This window comes from Zonotrichia leucophrys, unplaced genomic scaffold, assembly GCF_028769735.1.
Source record: "Zonotrichia leucophrys gambelii isolate GWCS_2022_RI unplaced genomic scaffold, RI_Zleu_2.0 Scaffold_397_47330, whole genome shotgun sequence".
NCBI lineage: Eukaryota > Metazoa > Chordata > Aves > Passeriformes > Passerellidae > Zonotrichia > Zonotrichia leucophrys.
This window is the reverse complement of record NW_026992602.1, coordinates 25,664-47,330: the sequence shown is the minus strand read 5'-3', so window position 1 is coordinate 47,330 and position 21,667 is coordinate 25,664. Positions and strand designations below refer to the sequence as shown.

At 38.9% G+C, this 21,667-nt stretch overlaps 1 protein-coding gene across 1 annotated transcript; it reads right to left on the bottom strand.

Moving 5' to 3' along the window:
• Window positions 1-1,268: 1,268 nt before the first annotated feature.
• Window positions 1,269-21,390, bottom strand: IPO4 (importin 4; the record flags this gene model as incomplete). Its single annotated transcript, XM_064701200.1, has 14 exons — window positions 21,150-21,390; window positions 20,976-21,062; window positions 20,227-20,294; window positions 19,291-19,332; window positions 18,346-18,469; window positions 15,317-15,496; window positions 14,063-14,128; window positions 13,542-13,643; window positions 10,011-10,094; window positions 8,906-9,049; window positions 6,779-6,832; window positions 5,229-5,338; window positions 4,011-4,119; window positions 1,269-1,395 (listed from the first exon to the last, which is right to left on the bottom strand). Coding segments are annotated over exons 1-14 (1,390 nt in total), but the record flags the coding sequence as incomplete, so codon positions are not given.
• Window positions 21,391-21,667: the final 277 nt, after the last annotated feature.

Here is a 21,667-nt window from a genome sequence, read left to right as displayed (position 1 = left end):
CCCAAAACCCCTTTTTCCCCCAAAAACCCCCCAAACCCCCCCCCAAAAACCCCCCAAAAAAAAATACCCCCAAACCCCATTTCCAACCCATTTTCCCGAATTTCCATCCAATTCCCCATTTTACCCAATTTTCCCCCATTTTTCCTCCAAATTTTTCCCCCAATTTTCCCCCCATTTTTCACCCCTTTTCATTCCAAATTTCCCCCCACTTTTAAAATCCCAAAATTTCCCACAATTTCTCCGAAATTCCCCCCGAAATTCCCCATTTCTATCCCAATTTTCCCCCAAATTATCCCCCCCTAATTTTCCCCCCCAAATTTTCCCCCTCAAATTTCCCATTTTTACCCCAATTTTTTACCTCAAATTCCCCCAATTTTTCCCCCATTTTCTCCCAAATTTTCCCCCAAATTTTCCCCATTTTTACCCAAATTTTCCCCATTTTTCCCCCAATTCTCCCCCAAATTTCCCCATTTCTTATCCCAATTTTCCCCCATTTTTACCCCAATTTTTCCCCAAATTTTCCCCCAAATTTCCCCCCAAATTTTTTTCCCAAATTTTCCCCCGAAATGTCCCACTTTTTACCCAATTTTCCCCATTTTTTATCCCAATTTTCCCCCAATTTTCCCCAATTTTCCCTCAATTTTTTCCCATTTTTTCCCCATTTTTACCCTAATTTTTCCTCTTTTTTTTCCATTTTTTATCCCATTTTTTCCCCCATTTTTTCCCCATTTTTCCCCATTTTCCCCCCATTTTTCCCCCATTTTCCCCCAAATTTTCCCCAATTTTTCCCCATTTTTATCCCAATTTTTACCCCAATTTTTCCCCAAATTTTCCCCATTTTTATCCCAATTTTTCCCCATTTTTTCCCCATTTTTCCCCATTTTTACCCTAATTTTTCCTCATTTTTTCCCCATTTTTTTCCCAAATTCCCCCAATTTTTCCCCATTTTTTTCCCAATTTTCCCCCAATTTTTCCCCATTTTTTCCCCCAATTTTCCCCATTTTTTATCCCAATTTTCCCCCAAATTTTCCCCCCAATTTTCCCCATTTTTACCCCAATTTTTCCCCATTTTCCCCCCAATTTTTCCCCATATTTTCCCCCATTTTTATCCCAATTTTTCCCCAAATTTTTCCCATTTTTTCCCCCAAATTTTCCCCATTTTTTCCCCCAAATTTCCCCCATTTTTACCCTATTTTTTCCCCATTTTTTTCCCCAATTTTCCCCCATTTTATCCCCATTTTTCCCCATTTTTCCCCATTTTTTCTCACCCAGCGCCTCCAGCAGCGTCTCCAGCAGGAACCAGGATTTGGGGTCGGAGTTTGGGGAACCCGGGGAGCCCCAAAAAGGCCCCAAAACCCCGGGCAGGGCCTGGGCGGCCACCTCGGACACCTCGGGCTGCACCAGTACAAACCAGTATAAACCAGTATAAACCAGTACAAACCAGTACGGACCAGTATGGACCAGGAAAAGCAGAAAAAACCCCGAAAAAATCCCATTTTTGGGTCATTTTTTACCCATTTTTCACCATTTTAAAGCCCCAAATCCACTCCCAGTTCATCCCAATCCCAGTACAAACCAGTACAAACCAGTATAAACCAGTTAGGGCAAAATTCACCCAAAATTCAGCCCAAAAATCCCCAAATTTACCCCAAAATTCGCCCAAAAATTTGAAAAAAAATTCCAAAAAATTCACCCCAAAAATTGACACAAATTCAACCCAAAAATCCTCAAAATTCACCCAAAAATTTGAAAATAAATCCACAAAATTCACCCCAAAATTTACCCAAAAATTCCCCCAAAATTTACCCAAAAATTGCCCCAAAATCCCCCCAAATTTCACCCCAAAAATCCCCAAAATTTCACCCAAAAAGATTTTTAAAAATTCCACAAAATTCACCCCAAAAATTGCCCCAAATTCACCCAAAAATCCTCAAAATTCACCCAAAATTCAGCCCCAAAAATCCCCAAATTTGTCCCAAAATTCACCAAAAAATATGAAAAAAAATCCTCAAAATTCACCCCAAAAATCCCCAAAATTTAACCCAAAAATCCCCAAAATTTAACCCAAAAATCCCCAAAATTTAACCCAAAAAATCCCTGAAATTTAACCCAAAAAGTAAAAAAATTCTACAAAATTCACCCCAAAAATTGCCCCAAATTCCCCAAAAACTCCACAAAGCTTCGCCCAAAATTCACCAAAAAAATCCCCAAATTTGTCCCAAAATTCACCCAAAAATTCCAAAAAAAATTCCACAAAATTCACCCCAAAAATCCCCAAAATTCACCCAAAAATTTGAAAATAAATCCACAAAATTCACCCCAAAAATCCCCCAAATTTACCCAAAAATCCTTGAAATTCACCCAAAAAATTAAAAAAAATTCTACAAAATTCAGCCTAAAAATTGACCAAAATTGACCCAAAAATCCTCAAAATTTACCCCAAAAATCCCCAAAATATCCCAGAAATCTGAATAAAAACTCACCCAAAAATTAAAAAAAATTCCACAGAATTCACTCTAAAATCCACCCAAAATTCACCCCAAAAACCCCCAAATTTACTCCAAAATTCACCCCAAAAATTCCCTAAATTTACCCCAAAATTCACCAAAAAAATCCCCAAATTTGTCCCAAAATTCACCCAAAAATTCCAAAAAAAATCCCCAAAATTCACCCCAAAAATCCCCCAAATTTACCCCAAAAATCCCCAAAATATCCGAAAAATTGCCCCAAATTCACACCAAAAATCCCCAAAATTTCGCCCAAAAAATCCTTGAAATTCACTCAAAAAATAAAAATAAATTCCACAAAATTCACCCCAAAATTTCCCAAATTCACCCCAAAATTCACCCCAAAATTAAACCAAAATTCCCCAAAATTCACCCCAAAATTCACCCAAAAATTCACCCAAAAACCTCCAAAATTGATCCCAAAATCCCCAAAAATTCCTTAAAAAATCCCCAAAAGTTCAACCAAAAATTAACCCAAAAATCCCCGAAATTCAACCCCAAAATCCCCAAAATTTACCCCAAAAATCCTTGAAATTCACCCAAAAAATTAAAAAAAATTCTACAAAATTCAGCCTAAAAATTGACCCAAATTCCCCAAAAACTCCACAAAAATTCACCCAAAATTCAGCCCAAAAATCCCCAAATTTCTCCCAAAATTCACCCAAAAAATTGAAAACAAATCCACAAAATTCACCCCAAAATTCACCCAAAAATCCCCAAAATTTCACCCCAAAAATCCTTGAAATTCACCCAAAAAATTAAAAAAAATTCTACAAAATTCAGCCTAAAAATTGACCAAAATTCACCCAAAAATCCAACAAAAAATCCCCAAAAGTCACCCAAAAATTGAGCCCCAAATCCTCAAAAATTCACCCAAAAATCCTCCAAAAATCCTAAAAATTGGAGCCCAAAACCTCTCAAAAATCCACAAAATTCACTTTAGAAATCCCAAAATTCACCCAAAAAATCCCAAAATTCACCCCAAAAATCCCCAAAAAATCCCAAAAAATCCCAAAAAATTCACCCCAAAATTCACCCAAAAAATCCCAAATATTGGAGCTCGAAATCTCTGAAAAATCCACAAAATTCACCCGAAAAATCCCCAAAAAATTCACCCAAAAAATAAAAAAAATTCCCAAAAATTCTCCAAAAAAATCCCAAAAATTGGAGCCCAAACCTCTCAAAAATCTGCAAAATTCACTTTAAAAATCCCAAAATTCACCCAAAAAATCTCAAAAAATTCCCCAAAAATTCACCCAAAATCCTCCAAAAAAGTCCCAAAAATTGGAGCCCAAAACCTCTCAAAAATCCGCAAAATTCACCTTAAAATCCCACAAAATTCACTTTAAAAATCCACAAAATTCAATTTAAAAATCCCAAAATTCACCAGAAAAATCCCAAAAAATTCAACAAAAAATTCCCCAAAAATCCCCCAAAATTCCCCCAAAAATCCCAAAATTTTCAAACCAGTTTGTCCCAGTTTGTCCCAGTTCATCCCAGTACCTGCAGCTCCTCCCTGAGCTCCCTCAGCGCCGCCGCCGCCGCTCCCCTCACGGCGCCCTCGGGGTCTCCCAGCCCCGCCCGCAGGGCCCCCAGGACCACGCCCAGGTACCTGCAGGCCACGCCCACCGCCTTAGCCACGCCCACTCCCCATTTAAACCACGCCCACCCCACCTAAAAAGGCACCCAGCCCAGTTTAAGCCACGCCCACTTTGCTTTAGGCCACGCCCACCTCGCTGCACCCCATATAAAAGGTTCTAAGCCCCGCCCACATCATAAATTCACACCCACAAGCCCATAAAAGGGTGGAAGCCCCGCCCACCAGCCTAAACCACGCCCACACCTCATTTTTAATTCACAAGTTTTGCCCACAATTGTATAAAAGGCGTTCAGCCACGCCCACAAGCTTTAAACTCCGCCCACAACACCAGAAAAAGCTTGAAACCCCACCCCTTTTCTTTAAACCCCGCCCACAAGCGTTAAACTCCACCCACATCCCCATATAAGGCTTTGAACCCCACCCCTTTCCTTTAAACCACGCGCACAACTTTTAAACCCCACCCACATTCCCATTAATGGCTTTAAACCACACCCACAACTTTTAAACCCCACCCACATTCCCATAAATGGCTTTAAACCACGCCCACAACCTTTAAACCCCACCCACATTCCCATAAATGGCTTTAAACCACGCCCACAACCTTTAAACCCCACCCACATTCCCATAAATGGCTTGAAACCCCACCCACAACTATCAAACCCCGCCCATTTTACCATAAAAGGCTTTAAACCCCACCCACAACCTTTAAACCCCGCCCAAAACTCCATAAAATTATTTTAACCCCACCCACAACCGTTAAGCCCCGCCCATTTTACCCTAAAAGGATTTAAACTCCACCCACATCCCCATAAAAGGATTAAAACCCCGCCCACATTCACATTAGAGGCTTCAAACCCCGCCCATTTTACCATTAAAAGCCTTTAAGCCCCGCCTATTTCACCTTATATGGCCTAATTCCCGCCCCTTCCCGCAAAACCACGCCCATTTTCCCCATATAAGGCCTAACTCCCACCCCTACCCAAGCCACGCCCATTTTGCCCATATAGGGATTATTCCCTGCCCCTTCCCGCGAAGCCACGCCCCTTTTTGCCCATATAAGGACTATTCCCCTGCCCCTTCCCGCGAAGCCACGCCCCTTTTTGCCCATATATGGCGCTCACCGCTGGCGGAGGGCGGAGCCGCAGCCCCGCGCAAGCGCAGCCAGCGCCAGCAGCGCCCCCTTGCGGCCGCCGGCGCAGGCGCCTCGGCCCGGCCCCTCCAGCAGCGGCAACTTCCGGGTTCGGCCCGACCCCAAAATCGGCGGAATTTCACCCAAAAAACGAGAGGGGTGCGGGGCAAAAGGGAGGGGAGAGGGCGGGAAGGAGAAAAACGGGGAAAAATTGGGGAAAAACGGCGAAAATCAGCAAAAAATCGGCAGAAAATGACATAAAATTACCAAAACAATGGCCCAAAATGACTCAAAATAAGAATAAAACCACCCAAAATAGGATTAAAACCACCCAAAATCTGCACTGGGAGAGGCAAAAATGGGTAAAAGTTTGGGTTTTACCAAAGAAAAGCCCAAAATTTCAAGATTTTCCCTCAGAAAAACAAAAAATTGGAATTTTTTCCCTCAGAATGGTCCCGGTTTTCCTGAGGGGAAGGTCCTGGAAGGGCGCTAAGAAAAGCGCGGGAAAATGAAATAAAATGTAAAAAAACGGAATAAAATTATTCAAATTTTTATAATTCAGAAATTCTTTGAGATTTCAGCCTAAATTTTTGATTTTTATCCATCAGGAAGGCAAAAATCCGAAATTTTACTAAAAATTTTATCCCGGAGCCATAAAATGCAGTCAGTAGGTCCTGAAAGGGTCACAAAAAAACCCCAAAAAATCTTTTAAAAATTAAATTAAAAATCCCCAAAATTTAAAATTTTAAAAATATTTTTAACATTTTCTTGAAAATTTTCAAATTTTATCAAAATCTTCCAAATTTTCCTGAAAATTTCCCTCAGGATTTTTAAAATTTCAGCCTAAAAAGGTCCTGAAAGATCAGAAAAAAACCCCCAAAATTCATCAAAAAAACCCCAAAAATTCTCAAAAAATCCTGAAAAATTCCCAAAAAATGGAAAAATATTTTTATTTTTGTTTAAATTTTCAAATTTTACCAAAATCTTCCAAATTTTCCTGAAAATTTCCCTCAGGATTTTTAAAATTTCAGCCTAAAAAGGTCCTGAAAAATCAGAAAAAAACCCCAAAATTCATTAAAAAACCTCAAAAAATTCCCCAGAAAAAGTCTAAAAATTCACTAAAAATTCCCCAAAACTTTCATTAAATCATAAATTTACTAAAATTTCGAAATTTTAACCAAAATTTCAAAAACTTCCCCTCAGGATTTTCGGAAAAACTCTCAAAATTCATCAAAAATCCCTCCAAAAATTCTCAAAAAATCAAAAATAATTCCCAAAAAATGGAAAAAAATTTTATTTTTGTTTAAATTTTCAAATTTTACCAAAATCTTCCAAATTTTCCTGAAAATTTCCCTCAGAATTTTTAAAATTTCAGCCTAAAAAGGTCCTGAAAAATCAGAAAAAAACCCCAAAATTCATTAAAAAAACCCAAAAAAATTTGAAAAAATCCCCAAAAAATCATTAAAACGCCCAAAAATTTAATTTTTTCCCAAATTTTTTTAAAATTTTCCCAAAATTTTCAATTTTTCCCCCAAAACTCACCAATTCCTTGAGCAGCTTTTCTGGGGGCAGCCCCTGGGCCAGAGCATCCAGAACCTAAAAAAGAGAAAATTTGGGTGAAAATTTCCAAAATTTGGGTGAAATTTAAAAAAAAAATTGAATTTTTTGGCTCAATTTTGGGTAAAATTAAAATAAATGGGAAAAGGAAAAAATTGGGAGAATTTTGGTTAAAAATTGGATTTTTTTTGGCAAAAAATTTGAATTTTTGGGGGAGAATTTTTTGAGGTTGGGGGAAAAAATCCAAAAAATTCAGCAGAAATTATAAAAAAAAATTGATTAAAAAAATCTCCAAATCTTTCCAAAAAATCAGAAAAAAATTGAAATAAAATGAGGGAAAAATTGGGGAAAAATCCAAATAAAATGGGAAAAAATCAGTGAAAAAATAGTGAAAAAAATCAAAATAAAATGTGAAAAAAATGGGGAAAATATTGGGAAAAATCAGAGAAAAATAGGAAAAGAAATTGAAATAAAATGGAAAAAAGTCCCCAAGTAATGAGGAAAAAATGGGAAAAAAATCAGACAAAAATCAGAAAAAAAGTTTTAAAAATTTAGAAAAAATTTACAAAAAAATAGAAAAAAAATTGGAGAAACAGTGGGAAAAAATCCCTAAAAATCCAAATAAAATGGGAAAGAAATTTTTAAAAAATTAGGAAAAAAATCTAGATAAAATGGGAAAAAATCAGGAAAAAAAAGAAGAAAAAAACTGAAATAAAATGGGAAAAAATGGGAAAAAAAAGAGAGAAAAACGTGGAAAAAAATCAGAACAAATTCGTAAAAAATCAGGAAAAAATCAGGAAAAAGTCAAGAAAAAATCCAAATAAAAGGGGAAAAAATTTTAAAAAATCAGGAAAAAAAAGAAAAAATAACTGAAATAAAATGGGAAAAAATGGGGAAAAAAAGAGAGAAAAAATGGCAAAAAAATCGGGAAAAATTCGTAAAAAATCAGAAAAAAATCAGAAAAAATCAGGAAAAAATCCAAATAAAACGGGAAAAAATTGTTTAAAAAATCAGGAAAAAAAAAGAAAAAAAACTGAAATAAAATGGGAAAAAATGGGGAAAAAAAGAGAGAAAAAATGGCAAAAAAATCGGAAAAAATTTTTAAAAAATCAGAAAAAAATCAGGAATAAAAAGAAGAAAAAAATTGAAATAAAATGGGAAAAAATGGGGAAAAAAAGAGAGAAAAAATGGAAAAAAAATCGGGAAAAAATCATAAAAAATCCGAAAAAATCAGGAAAAAATCCAAATAAAACGGGAAAAATTGTTTAAAAAACCAGGGGAAAAATAATAAAAAAACCTGAAAGAAAATGGAAAAAAATGGGGAAAAAAAGAGAGAAAAAATGGAAAAAAATTTGGAAAAAATTCGTAAAAAATCCGAAAAAAATCGCAAAAATCAGAAAAAATCCAAATAAAACGGGAAAAAATTGTTAAAAAATCAGGAAAAAAAAGAAGAAGAAAAATAAAAATGGAAATAAAATGGGAAAAAATGGGGAAAAAACAGAGAGAGATAAAATGGCCAAAAAATCGGGAAAAAATCAGAAAAAATCAGGAAAAAATCAGGAAAAATCAGAAAAAAATCAGGAAAAAATCCAAATAAAACGGGAAAAAAATTTAAAAAAATCAGGAAAAAAAAAAAGAAAAAAAATGAAATAAAATGGGAAAAAATGTGGAAAAAAGAGAGAAAAAATTGGAAAAAAATCAGAAAAAATTCGTAAAAAATCAGGAAAAAATCGGAAAAAATCCAAATAAAATGGGAAAAAATTGTTTAAAAAATCAGGAAAAAAAAGAAAAAAAATTGAAATAAAATGGGGAAAAAAAGAGAGAAAAAATGGAAAAAAAATTGGGAAAAAATCATGAAAAAATGAGGAAAAAATCGAAAAAAAATGGGAAAAAAAATTTTAAAAAATCAGGGAAAAAGAAGAAAAAAAAATTGAAATAAAATGGGAAAAAAATGGCAAAAAATTAAGAAAAAATTCATAAAAAATCCGAAAAAAATCGAAAAAAATCAGAAAAAAATCCAAATAAAACGGGGAAAAAAATCCTAAAAAATTCTGGAAATGTGGGAATGTGATGAATTTGAATAATTTGATGAATTTGATGAATTTTCCTCACCTGGGCGGCTCCGTGGCGGGGGCAGGGCCGCCCCTCCCCCCCCCAGCTCTCCTCGGGGTCGGGGCTTTGGGGCCTCATTGGGGCACAGAGGGGAACCAGGAGCCCCCTGAGCAGCCGGGCCAGCAGGGACCCCCTGAGCAGGGCCTGAAACCACAGAAACCAGTACAGACCAGTACAAACCAGTATGGACCAGTATGGACCAATATAAGCAGAAAAAACCCCGAAAAAATCCCATTTTTGGCTCATTTTCTGCTCATTTTTTGACCATTTTTTGCCCATTTTTCACCATTTTAAAGCCCCAAATCCACTCCCAGTTCATCCCAATCCCAGTACAAACCAGTACAAACCAGTACAGACCAGTACAAACCAGTAAAAGCAGAAAAAAACCCCAAAAAATCCCATTTTTTGCCCATTTTTTGCCCATTTTTCACCATTTTAAAGCCCCAAATCCACTCCCAGTTCATCCCAATCCCAGTATAAACCAGTATAAACCAGTATGGACCAGTATAAACCAGTAAAAGCAGAAAAAACCCAAAAAATCCCATTTTTTGATCATTTTTTGCTCATTTTTTAACCATTTTAAAGCCCCAAATCCACTCCCAGTTCATCCCAATCCCAGTATAAACCAGTACAAACCAGTATAAACCAGTATGGACCAGTATGGACCAGTATAAACCAGTAAAAGCAGAAAAAACCCCAAAAAAATCCCATTTTTGGGTCATTTTTTGCCCATTTTTCACCATTTTAAAGCCCCAAATCCACTCCCAGTTCATCCCAATCCCAGTATAAACCAGTACAAACCAGTATGGACCAGTATAAACCAGTATAAGCAGAAAAAACTCCAAAAAAATCCCATTTTTTGCCCATTTTTCACCATTTTAAAGCCCCCAAATCCACTCCCAGTTTGTCCCAGTTCCCTCCCAGTATAAACCAGTATGAAACCAGTATAAACCAGTTCCCTCCCAGTACAAACCAGTATAAAAAATCCCCTTTAATGCCAATTTTTCCCCATTTTTTACCATTTTTCACCCTTTTAGAGCCCCAAAATCGCCTCAAAATGCCCCAAATCCCCCTCCCAGTACAAACCAGTACAAACCAGTCTCACCCTGGGTCTCTTCTGGGCCAGGAATGTCAGCGTGGCCAAGGCCCGAACCCTCACGGTGTCGCCCCTGCACTCGTCCCCGGCCACCTGATGGGGAAAACACAAAAAAAATTTGGGAATTCCCAAAAAAATTCCGAGAAATTTCCCAAAAATTTGGGGAATTGGCCCAAAAATCCCCATTGAGTTCAATGGGGTAGACCTGGTGTCCCAAATTCCCCATTGACTTCAATGGGGTAGACCTGGTGTCCATAAATCCCCATTGACTTTAATGGGGTGGACCTGGTGTCTGAAATTTCCCATTGAGTTTAATGGGGTAGACCTGGTGTCTGCAAATCCCCATTGGGTTTAATGGGGTAGACCTGGTGTCTAAGATTCCCTATTCACTTTAATGGGTAGACCTGGTGTCCCTAAATCCCCATTGACTTTAATAGGGTAGACCTGGTGTCCCTGAATTGCCATTGGTTTTAATGGAGACCTGGTGTCCAAAATTCCCTATTGGTTTCAATGGGGGTAGACCTGGTGTCCAAAATTTCCCATTGACTTTAACGGGGCTAGACCTGGTGTCTATAAATCCCCATTGACTTCAATGGGGGTAGACCTGGTGTCCCTAAATTCCCATTGACTTTAATGGGGTAGACCTGGTGACCAAAATTCCCTATTGGTTTCAATAGGGGTAGACCTGGTGACCAAAATTTCCCATTGACTTTAACGGGGGTAGACCTGGTGTCTGAAATTTCCTATTGGTTTCAATGGGGTAGACCTGGTGTCCAAAATCCTCATTGGTTTTAATGGGGTAGACCTGGTGTCTGAAATCCCCATTGGTTTTAATGGAGACCTGGTGTCCAAAATTCCCCATTGACTTCAATGGGGTAGACCTGGTGTCCATAAATCCCCATTGACTTTAATGGGGTGGACCTGGTGTCTGAAATTCCCCATTGGTTTCTATGGGGGTAGACGTGGTCTCCGAAATTCTCCATTGACTTTAATGGGGGTAGACCTGGTGTCCCTGAATTCCCATTGAGTTTAATGGGGGTAGACCTGGTGTCCCAAATTCCCCATTGAACTGAATGGGGTAGACCTGGTGTCTCAAATTTCCTATTGGTTTCAATGGGGTAGACCTGGTGTCTGAAATGTCCCATTGGTTTTAATGGAGACCGGGTGTCCAAATTTCCCATTGGTTTCAATGGGGGTAAACCTGTTGTCCAAAATTCCCCATTGACTGTAATGGCATAGACCTGGTGTCTATAAATCCCCATTGACTTTAATGGGGTAGACCTGGTGTCTGAAATTCCCCATTAGTTTCAATGGGGGTAGACCTGGTGTCTGAAATCCCCGTTTAGTTCAATGGGGTAGACCTGGTGTCTCACATTTCCCATTGGTTTCAATGGGGTAGACCTGGTGTCTCACATTTCCCATTGGTTTTAATGGAGACCCTTGTCCAAAATTCCCTATTGGTTTCAATGGGGGTAGACGTGGTGTCTCTGAATCTCCATTGGGTTTAATGGGGGTAGACCTGGTGTCTAAAATCCCCATTGACTTTAATGGGGTAGACCTGGTGTCTGAAATCCCCCATTGGTTTCTATGGGGTAGACGTCGTCTCCGAAATTCTCCATTGCCTTTAATGTGGGTAGACCTGGTGTCCGAAATTCCCCATTGACTTTAATGGGGGTAGACCTGGTGTCCCTGAATTCCCATTGAGTTTAATGGGGGTAGACCTGGTGTCCCAAATTCCCCATTGAACTGAATGGGGTAGACCTGGTGTCTAAAATCCCCCATTGGTTTTAATGGGGATAGACCTGGTGTCCCTGAAGTCCCATTGAGTTTAATGGGGTAGACCTGGTGTCTGAAATCCCCCATTGGTTTCTATGGGGGTAGACCTGGTGTCCGAAATACTCCATTTACTTTAATGGGGTAGACCTGGTGTCTATAAATCCCCATTGACTTTAATGGGGTAGACCTGGTGTCTGAAATTCCCCATTAGTTTCACTGGGGGTAGACCTGGTGTCTGAAATCCCCATTTACTTCAATGGGGTAGACCTGGTGTCTGAAATTTCCCATTGGTTTCAATGGGGTAGACCTGGTGTCTCACATTTCCCATTGGTTTCAATGGGGGTAGACCTGGTGTCCCTGAAGTCCCATTGAGTTTAATGGGAAAGACCTGGTGTCTGAAATTCCCGATTGACTTCAATGGGGCAGACATGGTGTCTAAAATTCCCCATTGACTTTAATGGGGTAGGCCTGATGTCTACAAATCCCCATTGATTTCACTGGGGGTAGACCTGGTGTCTACAAATCCCCATTGATTTCACTGGGGGTAGACCTGGTGCCCAAATCCCCATTGATGTTAATGGGCTAGACCTGGTGTCCAAAATTTCCCATTGACCTAAATGGGGGTAGACCTGGTGTCTGAAATTTCCATTGGATTTAATGGGGTAGACCTGGTGTCCAAAATCCCCATTGATTTCAATGGGGTAGACCTGGTGTCTCAAATTTCCCATTGTTTTTAATGGAGACCTGGTGTCCAAAATTCCCCATTGGTTTCAATGGGGGTAGACCTGGTGTCTGTAATTCCCCATTGACTTTAATGGGGTAGACCTGGTGTCTGTAAATCCCCATTGACTTTAATGGGGTAGACCTGGTGTCCATAAATCCCCATTGACTTTAATGGGGGTAGACCTGGTGTCCAAAATCTCCATTGACTTTAATGGGGGTAGACCTGGTGTCCCTGAATTTCCATTGGGTTTAATGGGGGTAGACCTGGTGTCTAAAATCCCCATTGACTTTAATGGGGTAGACCTGGTGTCCATAAATCCCCATTGACTTCAATGGGGATAGATCTGGTGTCCCTGAAGTCCCATTGACTTTAATGGGGTAGACCTGGTGTCTAAAATCCCCCATTGGTTTCTATGGGGGTAGACCTGGTGTCTGAAATGCCCATTGGTTTTAATGGGGGTAGACCTGGTGTCTACAAATCCCCATTGACTTTAATGAGGTAGACCTGGTGTCTGAAATTTCCCATTGGTTTCAATGGGGGTAGACCTGGTGTCTAGAATTCCCCATTGACTTTAATGGGGTAGACCTGGTGTCCAAAATCCCTATTGACATTAATGGGCTATACCCGGTGTCCAAAATTTCCCATTGACTTAAATGGGGTAGACCTGGTGTCTGAAATTTCCATTGGATTTAATGGGGTAGACCTGGTGTCCAAAATCCCCATTGATTTCAATGGGGTAGACCTGGTGTCCCAAATTCCTCATTGAAATGAATGGGGGTAGACCTGGGGTCTAAAATCCCCACTGACTTTAATGGGTAGACCTGGTGTCTGTAAATCCCCATTGACTTCAATAGGGGTAGACCTGGTGTCCCAAAATCCCCATTGACTTCAATGGGGGTAGACCTGGTGTCCCAAATTCCCCATTGACTTTAATGGGGGTAGACCTGGTGTCCCAAATTTTTTGGGGGTTAAAAACCCCAAATTTTTTTGCTCAGAACTCCCAAATTTTGGGCTGAAAAATGAAATTTTTTTGCCTTTACCTGCAGGCAGAGCTCCAGCATGGGCTTCAGGTGTGGGATCAGGGATTCAGGATTGGCTTCCAGGAATTCATCCAAAACCTCCAGAGCGTCGGCCCCGCGCTCCTGCAACAAAATCCCAAAAATTCACCCCAAAATTCACCCCAAAATTTCATTATTTTAACCCCAAATTCCTCCTGAATTTTACAATTTCACCCTTTAATTTCCCTCACATTTCTCCCAGTTTTCCCCTTAAAAGTTTGCCCCAAAATTCCCAATTTCAGCCCAAATTTTCCTCCAAAATTTCCACATTTTAGCCCAAAATTTCTCCCAAATCCCCCCAAAATTTCCCTCAAATTTCCCCCTTAAAATTCCCAAAATTTCCTCATTTTAATGTCCCAAATTCCCCCTTAAATTCACCTCAAATTTCCTCATTTTAACCCCAAATTTCCCCAAAAATTCCCATTTTTTCCCAATTTTCGCCCAAATTTTCACCAAAAATTCCCAATTTTAACCCAAATTTACCCAAAATTTTCCATTTTTACCTCATCCAGGTTCAGCAGCTCCTCCAGCGCCGCCAGGACCTCGGGGACCAGAGATCGAAGCAAATTCTGGGGGGAAAAATCCAAATTTTGGGTCAAAACTTGAAAGTTTGAGTAAAAAATTCTGAATTTTGGCTGAAAATCCCCGAATTTTGGCTCAAAATCTGAAAAACCAAAATTTAGGCTGAAAAATCTCATTTTTTTGCCACCAAACCTTCAAATTTAACCCTGAAAATTTTAAATTATTGGTAAAAATTTTGGAATTTTGCCCCAAAAATCTCAAAAATTTCAAAAGGAAAAATCAGAATTTTTGGGACAAAACCTCCAAATTTGGGCTAAAAAAAAATCTAAATTTTGACCAAAAATCCCCAAATTTTGGGCTGAAAATCCAAAATTTTACCTCAAAAAAAATCTCAATTTTTGCCCCCAAACCTTCAAATTTCAAATTTTTGCTTGGAATTTTGCAAACCCAAAAAATTTGGTTAAAAATCCCAAATTTTGGCTAAAAAAAAATCTAAATTTTGACCTAAAATCCCCAAATTTTGGGCTGAAAATCCAAAATTTTGGCTGAAAAATTTCAGATTTGGCCCCAAACCTTCAAATACCACCCTGAAAATTTCATATTTTTGTTCCAAATTTCAGAATTTTGCCCCAAAATCTCTAAAACCCTCAAATTTTGAGTAAAAATTACAAGATTTTTACCAAAACCCTGAAAATTTTCTTAAAAACCCCAAATTTCTCCTCAGAAAATCCAAAATTTGAGTCAAAAAATCTGAATTTTGGCTCAAAATCCCAATTTTGTGTCCAATCCCAAAAATTTGGCCCAAATTCCACAGATTTTGTGTTAAAACCCTTAAATTTTGAGCAAAAAATGCCAAATTTTTACCAAAACCCAGAAAATTTTGTTAAAAAACCCAAATTTCTCCTCAGAAAATCTAAAATTTGGGTTAAAAAATCCAAATTTTGTGTCCAATCCCAAAAATTTGGCCCAAATTCCACAGATTTTGCGTAAAAATCCCAAAATTTTGAGTAAAAATTACAAGATTTTTACCAAAACCCTGAAAATTTTGTTAAAAACCCCAAATTTCTCCTCAGAAAATCCAAAATTTGAGTAAAAAAATCCGAATTTTGGCTCAAAAATCTCTATTTTTAACCGCCAAAGCCTCAAATTTTGTGGTAAAAATTCCAAATTTTCGCTCAAAATTTCAGAATTTTGTTCCGAAATTTTAAAATTTTCCCAAAATTTGGATTTCTCACCGTTTTTTTGGGTCCCACGAGGGCCACGAGCGCCCCCAGGGCCCCCAGGGCGGCGCCGGCGGCTCCGGGGTCACCCCGAGCTCTGAGGGCCCCCCGGGAAAGGGAGAGGAGGGCGGGGCCAGAGCGGGAGAGGGCGGGGCCGGCCACGCCCACGGCCACGCCCACCACTCGTAGTGCCCCCTGTGGGAAAGAAAAAAAAATTGAATTTTTAGTTAATTTTTTACGGGATTTTTTTGTGGTTTTGGGTGTTTAGTTTGAAGGTTTTTTAGAGGGATTGTTAAGGAATTTTTTGGGGATTTTTTTGGAATTTTTTTGGATTTTTTTTTTATTTTTTGGATTTTTTTTGGATTTTTTTTGGATTTTTTTTAATTTTTGGATTTTTTTTTAATTTTTTATTTTTTTTTTAATTTTTGAGATTTTTTTTTTTAAATTTTTTAGGGTTTTTTTTGAATTATTTGAGATTTTTTTGAATTTTTTGGATTTTTTGGGATTTTTTGGGATTTTTTGGAGGATTTTTAGGGGGATTTTTGGAGGTTCTGGGTTTCCCACCCCCTGGAGCAGGGGCAGAGCAGGGCAGGGGCCAGAGCGGGAGAGGGCGGGGCCGGCCACGCCCACGGCCACGCCCACCACCCTCAGCGCCCCCTGTGGGAGAGAGAAAAAAATTATTTTATTGAAATTATTAATGATTTTTTAGGGGATTTTTTGTAGTTTATTTTGAAGGTTTTTAATGTGGATTTTTTTGGAATTTTTTGGGATTTTTTTTTGAATTTTTTGGGATTTTTTTTGATTTTTTTTGAAATTTTTTGGGATTTTTTTGGAATTTTTTTGGGATTTTTTAGGGGATTTTTGGAGATTCTGGGGTTTCCCACCACCCTGGAGCAGGGACAGGAGGGCGGGGCCAGAGCGGGGCAGGCCACGCCCACCACCCTCAGCGCCCCCTGAAAGAGATAGAAAAAAAATTATTTTACTGACATTTTTAATGATTTTTAGGGGATTTTTTGTGGTTTATTTTGAAGGTTTTTAAGGTGGATTTTTTTGGAGTTCTTTGGGATTTTATTTTGAATTTTTGGTATTTTTTTCGGAATTTTTTTGGGATTTTTTTGGGATTTTTTGGGGGTTTTTTGGGGGATTTTTGGAGGTTCTGGGGTTTCCCACCCCCCTGGAGCAGGGACAGGAGGGCGGGGCCAGAGCGGGAGAGGGCGGGGCCGGCCACGCCCACGGCCACGCCCACCACCCGCAGCGCCCCCTGTGGGAGAGAAAAAAAAATTGAATTTTTTATTATTTTTTTATGGGATTTTTTATGGTTTTGGGGGTTTATTTCTAAGGGTTTTTTAAGATGGATTTTTAAGGAATATTTGGGAATTTTTTTTTTAATTTTGGGGGATTTTTTTGGAAATTTTTTGGGGTTTTTTTGGAATTTTTTTTTTTTTGGGATTTTTTTTTGGAATTTTTTTTAGATTTTTTTTTAATTTTTAGGGATTTTTTTTTTTTGAAATTTTTTTTGGATTTTTTTTAAATTTTTTGGGATTTTTTTGGAATTTTTTGGGATTTTATTTTGAATTTTTTGGGGTTTTTTTTTTAATTTTGGGGGATTTTTTTGGAAACTTTTTGCAATTTTTTTGGAATTTTTTGGGGATTTTTTTTTAATTTTTTGGGATTTTTTTGGAATTTTTTTGGGTTTTTTTTGGAATTTTTTGGATTTTTTTTTATTTTTTGGATTTTTTTTGGAATTTTTTTTTTATTTTTTGGGATTTTTTTGGGGAATTTTTTTTAATTTTTTTGAATTTTTTGGGATTTGTTTTGAATTTTTTGGGATTTTTTTTAATTTTTTGGGATTTTTTTGAATTTTTTGGGATTTTTTTTGAAATTTTTTGGAATTTTTTTGGAATTTTTTGGGGTTTTTTGGGGGATTTTTGGAGGTTCTGGGGTTTCCCACCCCCCTGGAGCAGGGACAGGAGGGCGGGGCCAGACTGGGACAGGCCACGCCCACGGCCACGCCCACCACCCGCAGTGCCCCCTGAAAGAGAGAGAAAAAAAAATTAATTTATTGAATTTTTAAATGATTTTTTACGGGATTTTTTGTGGTTTATTTTGAAGGTTTTTAAGGTGGATTTTATTGGAATTTTTTGGGATTTTTTTTGGAATTTTTTGGGATTTTTTTGAGGATTTTAGGGGGATTTTTGGAGGTTCTGGGGTTTCCCACCCCCCTGGAGCAGGGACAGGAGGGCGGGGCCAGAGCGGGACAGGCCACGCCCACCACCCGCAGCGCCCCCTGTGGGAAAGAGAAAAAAAAATTGAATTTTTATTATTTTTTTATGGGATTTTTTGGTGGTTTATTTTGAAGGTTTTTAAGGTGGATTTTTTTGGAATTTTTTGGGATTTTTTTTTAATTTTTTTGGGATTTTTTTGGAATTTTTTTGGAATTTTTTTGGATTTTTTTGGAATTTTTTGGGGATTTTTTTTGAATTTTTTGGGATTTTTTTTGGAATTTTTTTGGATTTTTTTTAATATTTTTTTGGAATTTTTTGGGATTTTTTTTGGAATTTTTTGGGATTTTTTTGGAATTTTTTGGATTTTTTTGGGGATTTTTAGGGGATTGTTAGAGGTTATGGGGTTTCCCACTCCCCTACAGCAGGGACAGGAGGGCGGAGCCAGAGCGGGACAGGCCACGCCCACGGCCACGCCCACCACCCGCAGCGCCCCTGAGGGAGAGACAAAAAAAAAAAGAATTTTAAATTGAATTTTAAAGGATTTTTTAGGGGATTTTTGTGGTTTATTTTGAAGGTTTTTTAAAGGGATTGTTAAGGAATTTTTTGGGATTTTTTTTTGGAATTTTTTGGGGATTTTTTTTGGAATTTTTTGGAGGATTTTTAGGGGATTTTTGGAGTTTTTTTACAGATTTTTTAAATGCTTTTTTGAGATTTTTTAATGATTTTTTTAGGATTTTTTTTCAGGATTTTTTAGGAATTTTTCTCCAAATTTTAAGACATTTTAATTTTAAAATATTTTCCCAATTTTCACTTTCTCACCTCCATTTTCTGGGGGTCCCTCGCCGCCTCCTGGATCCATTTTTCCACCGGTTCCCAAAATTTGGGGCCCCCCAGGAGCAGCAGCTTCGCCCCGAGCTGCCCCAGGGCCCCTCTGCTGCAAGAACTGAGACAAAAAAACCCCAAAATCCCAAAAAAATCTCCAAAATCCCCCAAAAAATCCCCAAATCCCAAAAATTTGGCTAAAAAAATCCAATTTGTACCAAAAAAATCGGATTTTTTAAACCAAAATTGCCATTTTTTAGCACAATATTTTGATTTTTCTGGCAAATTAATTTTTTTTTTCAGCCCAAAATTCAAATTTTTCCTCGAATTTCCTTAAAATTCTGATTTTTTTAACCCCAAAAATCCCTAAATATTTTCCCACAAAATTTCAATTCTCACCCCAAAAAAATCCCATATTTTTCCCTAAATTTCCCTTTTAAATATCCTTTTTTAATTTTAATTTAATTTAATATCCTTTAAAATTTAATTTAATTTAATATCCTTTTTAATTTTTCCCCCCAAAAATTCCCATTTCTACCTCAAAATTCCAAAATTTAAAGTCCAAAACCTCCCATTTTCATAAAATTCTGAATTTTTCTCCGAAATTCCCAATTTTTCATCCAAAAATTCACTTTTTTTTATCCAAAAATGAAAATTTTGGACCAAAATTTCAAGTTTTATAACATAAATTCACTTTTTTTGTTAAATATCCTAATTTTTATCCAAAATTTCACATTTTCCCAATATTCTGAAAAACCTCCCCCAAATTCCCATTTTTAAGTTAAAAAATTCACTTTTTTCCCCCAAAATTCAAATTTTTCCCCCAAATTTCTCCATTTTTTCCCCAATTTTTTTCCCCAGTCCCCATTTCTCCCCAAAACTTCCCAAAATTTCGGTAAAATTTGGGGAAATCTTGGGATTTTTCTGGAATTTTCCACTCACTCTGTCTCTCGATCCAAGGCCTCAACGATGACATGAGGGAGCCTGAAGGGGCGGAGCCAGAGTTAGCCACGCCCACTCATTACCATATAAGGTCAAGCCCCACCCCTTAGGCACCATTCATTGTCAGGCCACGCCCACCATGAGCTAAAGTTTAGTTTAAGCCCCTCCCCTTTAAAAATCAAGCTCCTCCCACTCATTAATTAACCAAACCACGCCCATTTTAAGCCCCACCCACACTCTAATTAACCTCTTTAATTAAGGCCAACCATCTCTAATTAATAGATCGCAAGCCACGCCCCCTCATTAAGTCCACTTGCACCTAAGCCACGCCCCTCCTATTGATTTGAATAGAGCTCAAGCTCCGCCTTATTTTCACAAGCCACGCCCCTCCCATTGACTTCAATGGCTCTTAAGCCACGCCCCCTCCCTTAAAGTTCAATATGGCTGGAGCTCCGCCCATTTTCTCTAAGCCACGCCCCTCCCATAGACTCTAATTGTACCTAAGCCACGCCCCTCTTACTGGAGTTCATGAAGGCTGAAGCTCCGCCCATTTTTAAGCCACGCCTCTCACATTGACTTTAACTGCACTTAAGCCACGCCCCTATCCATTAAATTTAACAGGGCTTAAACTCCGCCCCATTTTTCACAAGCCACGCCCCTTCCATTCATTTTATAGGCGTGGAAGCTCCGCCCCATTTTCCTAAGTTACGCCCTTCCCATTGACCCCAATTGCAATTAGGCCACGCCCCCTCCCATTGACTTAAATAGAGTTGAAGCTCCGCCCCATTTTCCCTAAGTTACGCCCTTCCTATTGACCCCAATTGCAATTAAGCCACGCCCCCTTTCCATTGATTTTAATGGAGTTGAAGCTCTGCCCCATTTTCTACAAGCCACGCCCCCTCCCACTGATCTTAATTGGGCCCAGGCCCCGCCCACCTGTCAATCAACTCCTGAGGGAGCTTCCTGAGGCGCTTCCGGAGCAGAACAGCGGCCAAGTGTCGGATCTGGGAGCCCCAAAATGGCCAAAATTGACCCCAAAATTCACCCCAAAATCCACCAGGTTCATGGTGGAGCCCTCAAATTCCCAAGTTCCCCCCAAAATCCCTGAAATTCCCCCCAAAATCCCCCAATTTTATCCCAAAATTCCACACCAGATCCTCTAAAATCCCCCCAAAATCCCATAAATTTACCCCAAATCTACCTGGGAACCCCAAAAACCCCCAGTTATCCCCCAAATCTATCCCAAATCCTATAAGGATCCACAAATTACCCTCAAAATCTGAAAAATTCCAGCGAAATCCCGCAAAATATCCCAAATTTTCACGAAAAATCCCAAAATTCCCTCCAAAATCACCTCAGAACAACAAAATTCCCCACAAAACCCCAGAATTCCCCAATTTTTCCCACAAAAAAAACCCCAAAAATGCAAAAACTCTCCCCAAATTCCAAATTTCTCCCCATTTTTCCGCCAAAATTCCAAAAATTTCCCCCAAATCCCCTCAGGATCTCCGAAATTCTCCCCAAAATCCCCGCAGGACTCCCCAAACTTCCTGCAAAAATTCCAAGATTCCCCCCAAAACCCCCCAATTTTTCCCCAAAACCCCAAAATTCCCCCCAAAACACCCAAATTTTTTGTTTAAAATCCTAAAAATCCAAATTTTCCCGCTCTTTTCTCCCCCTCAGACCTGCGGCCTCCCCGCCCCCCTCAGCAGCTCCGCGAGGCCTTCGGGCCCCTCGGGCTCCTCCAGCGCCTCTCGCAGCCGCTCCGTGGCCTGGAAAAAAACATCAAAAATCACTAAAAACACCAAAAATCTACAAATTCACCCAAATTTGTCCGAATTTAGGGAAATTCCAGGCACCTGGCGGATCCCGGCGCTGTCGGGTTCCAGGAGATCCGACAGGATCCGCTCCAATGCGGGCGCCGCCATTTTCGAAAAGGAGGGGGCGGCCATTTTGAAACAGTGAGTAAACCGGAAGTCAGGGCGGAGCGCCGCCGGAAGTCGTCCGCTCTAGCCGGCTTGGAGGACTTCTCTATTGTTTTAAAGCGGTGATAGCGGGTGGGGACCGGTCTTAAAGGGGCGATGGTGGATATGAGAGATTTTGGGCTTAAAAGTGAAGGATTTGGGCAAAAATTGGGTGGTTTTGGGATAAAAATTTAAAATTTGGGGTCAGAAAGTGGAATTTAGGAAAGAAAAAAGGAAGAAAAATGTTATAAATAAGGATTTTGGGGTTCAAATTAATTTTTGGAGAAAAAATCGAGGATAAAGGGTTAAAAATGAAGATTTGGCAGTGGAAAATTGAGATTTTAGGCCTAAAAGTTTGGACTTTGGAGCTGAAATGGTTAAATGTGGGCTGAAATGTTTGCTTTGGAAAGACA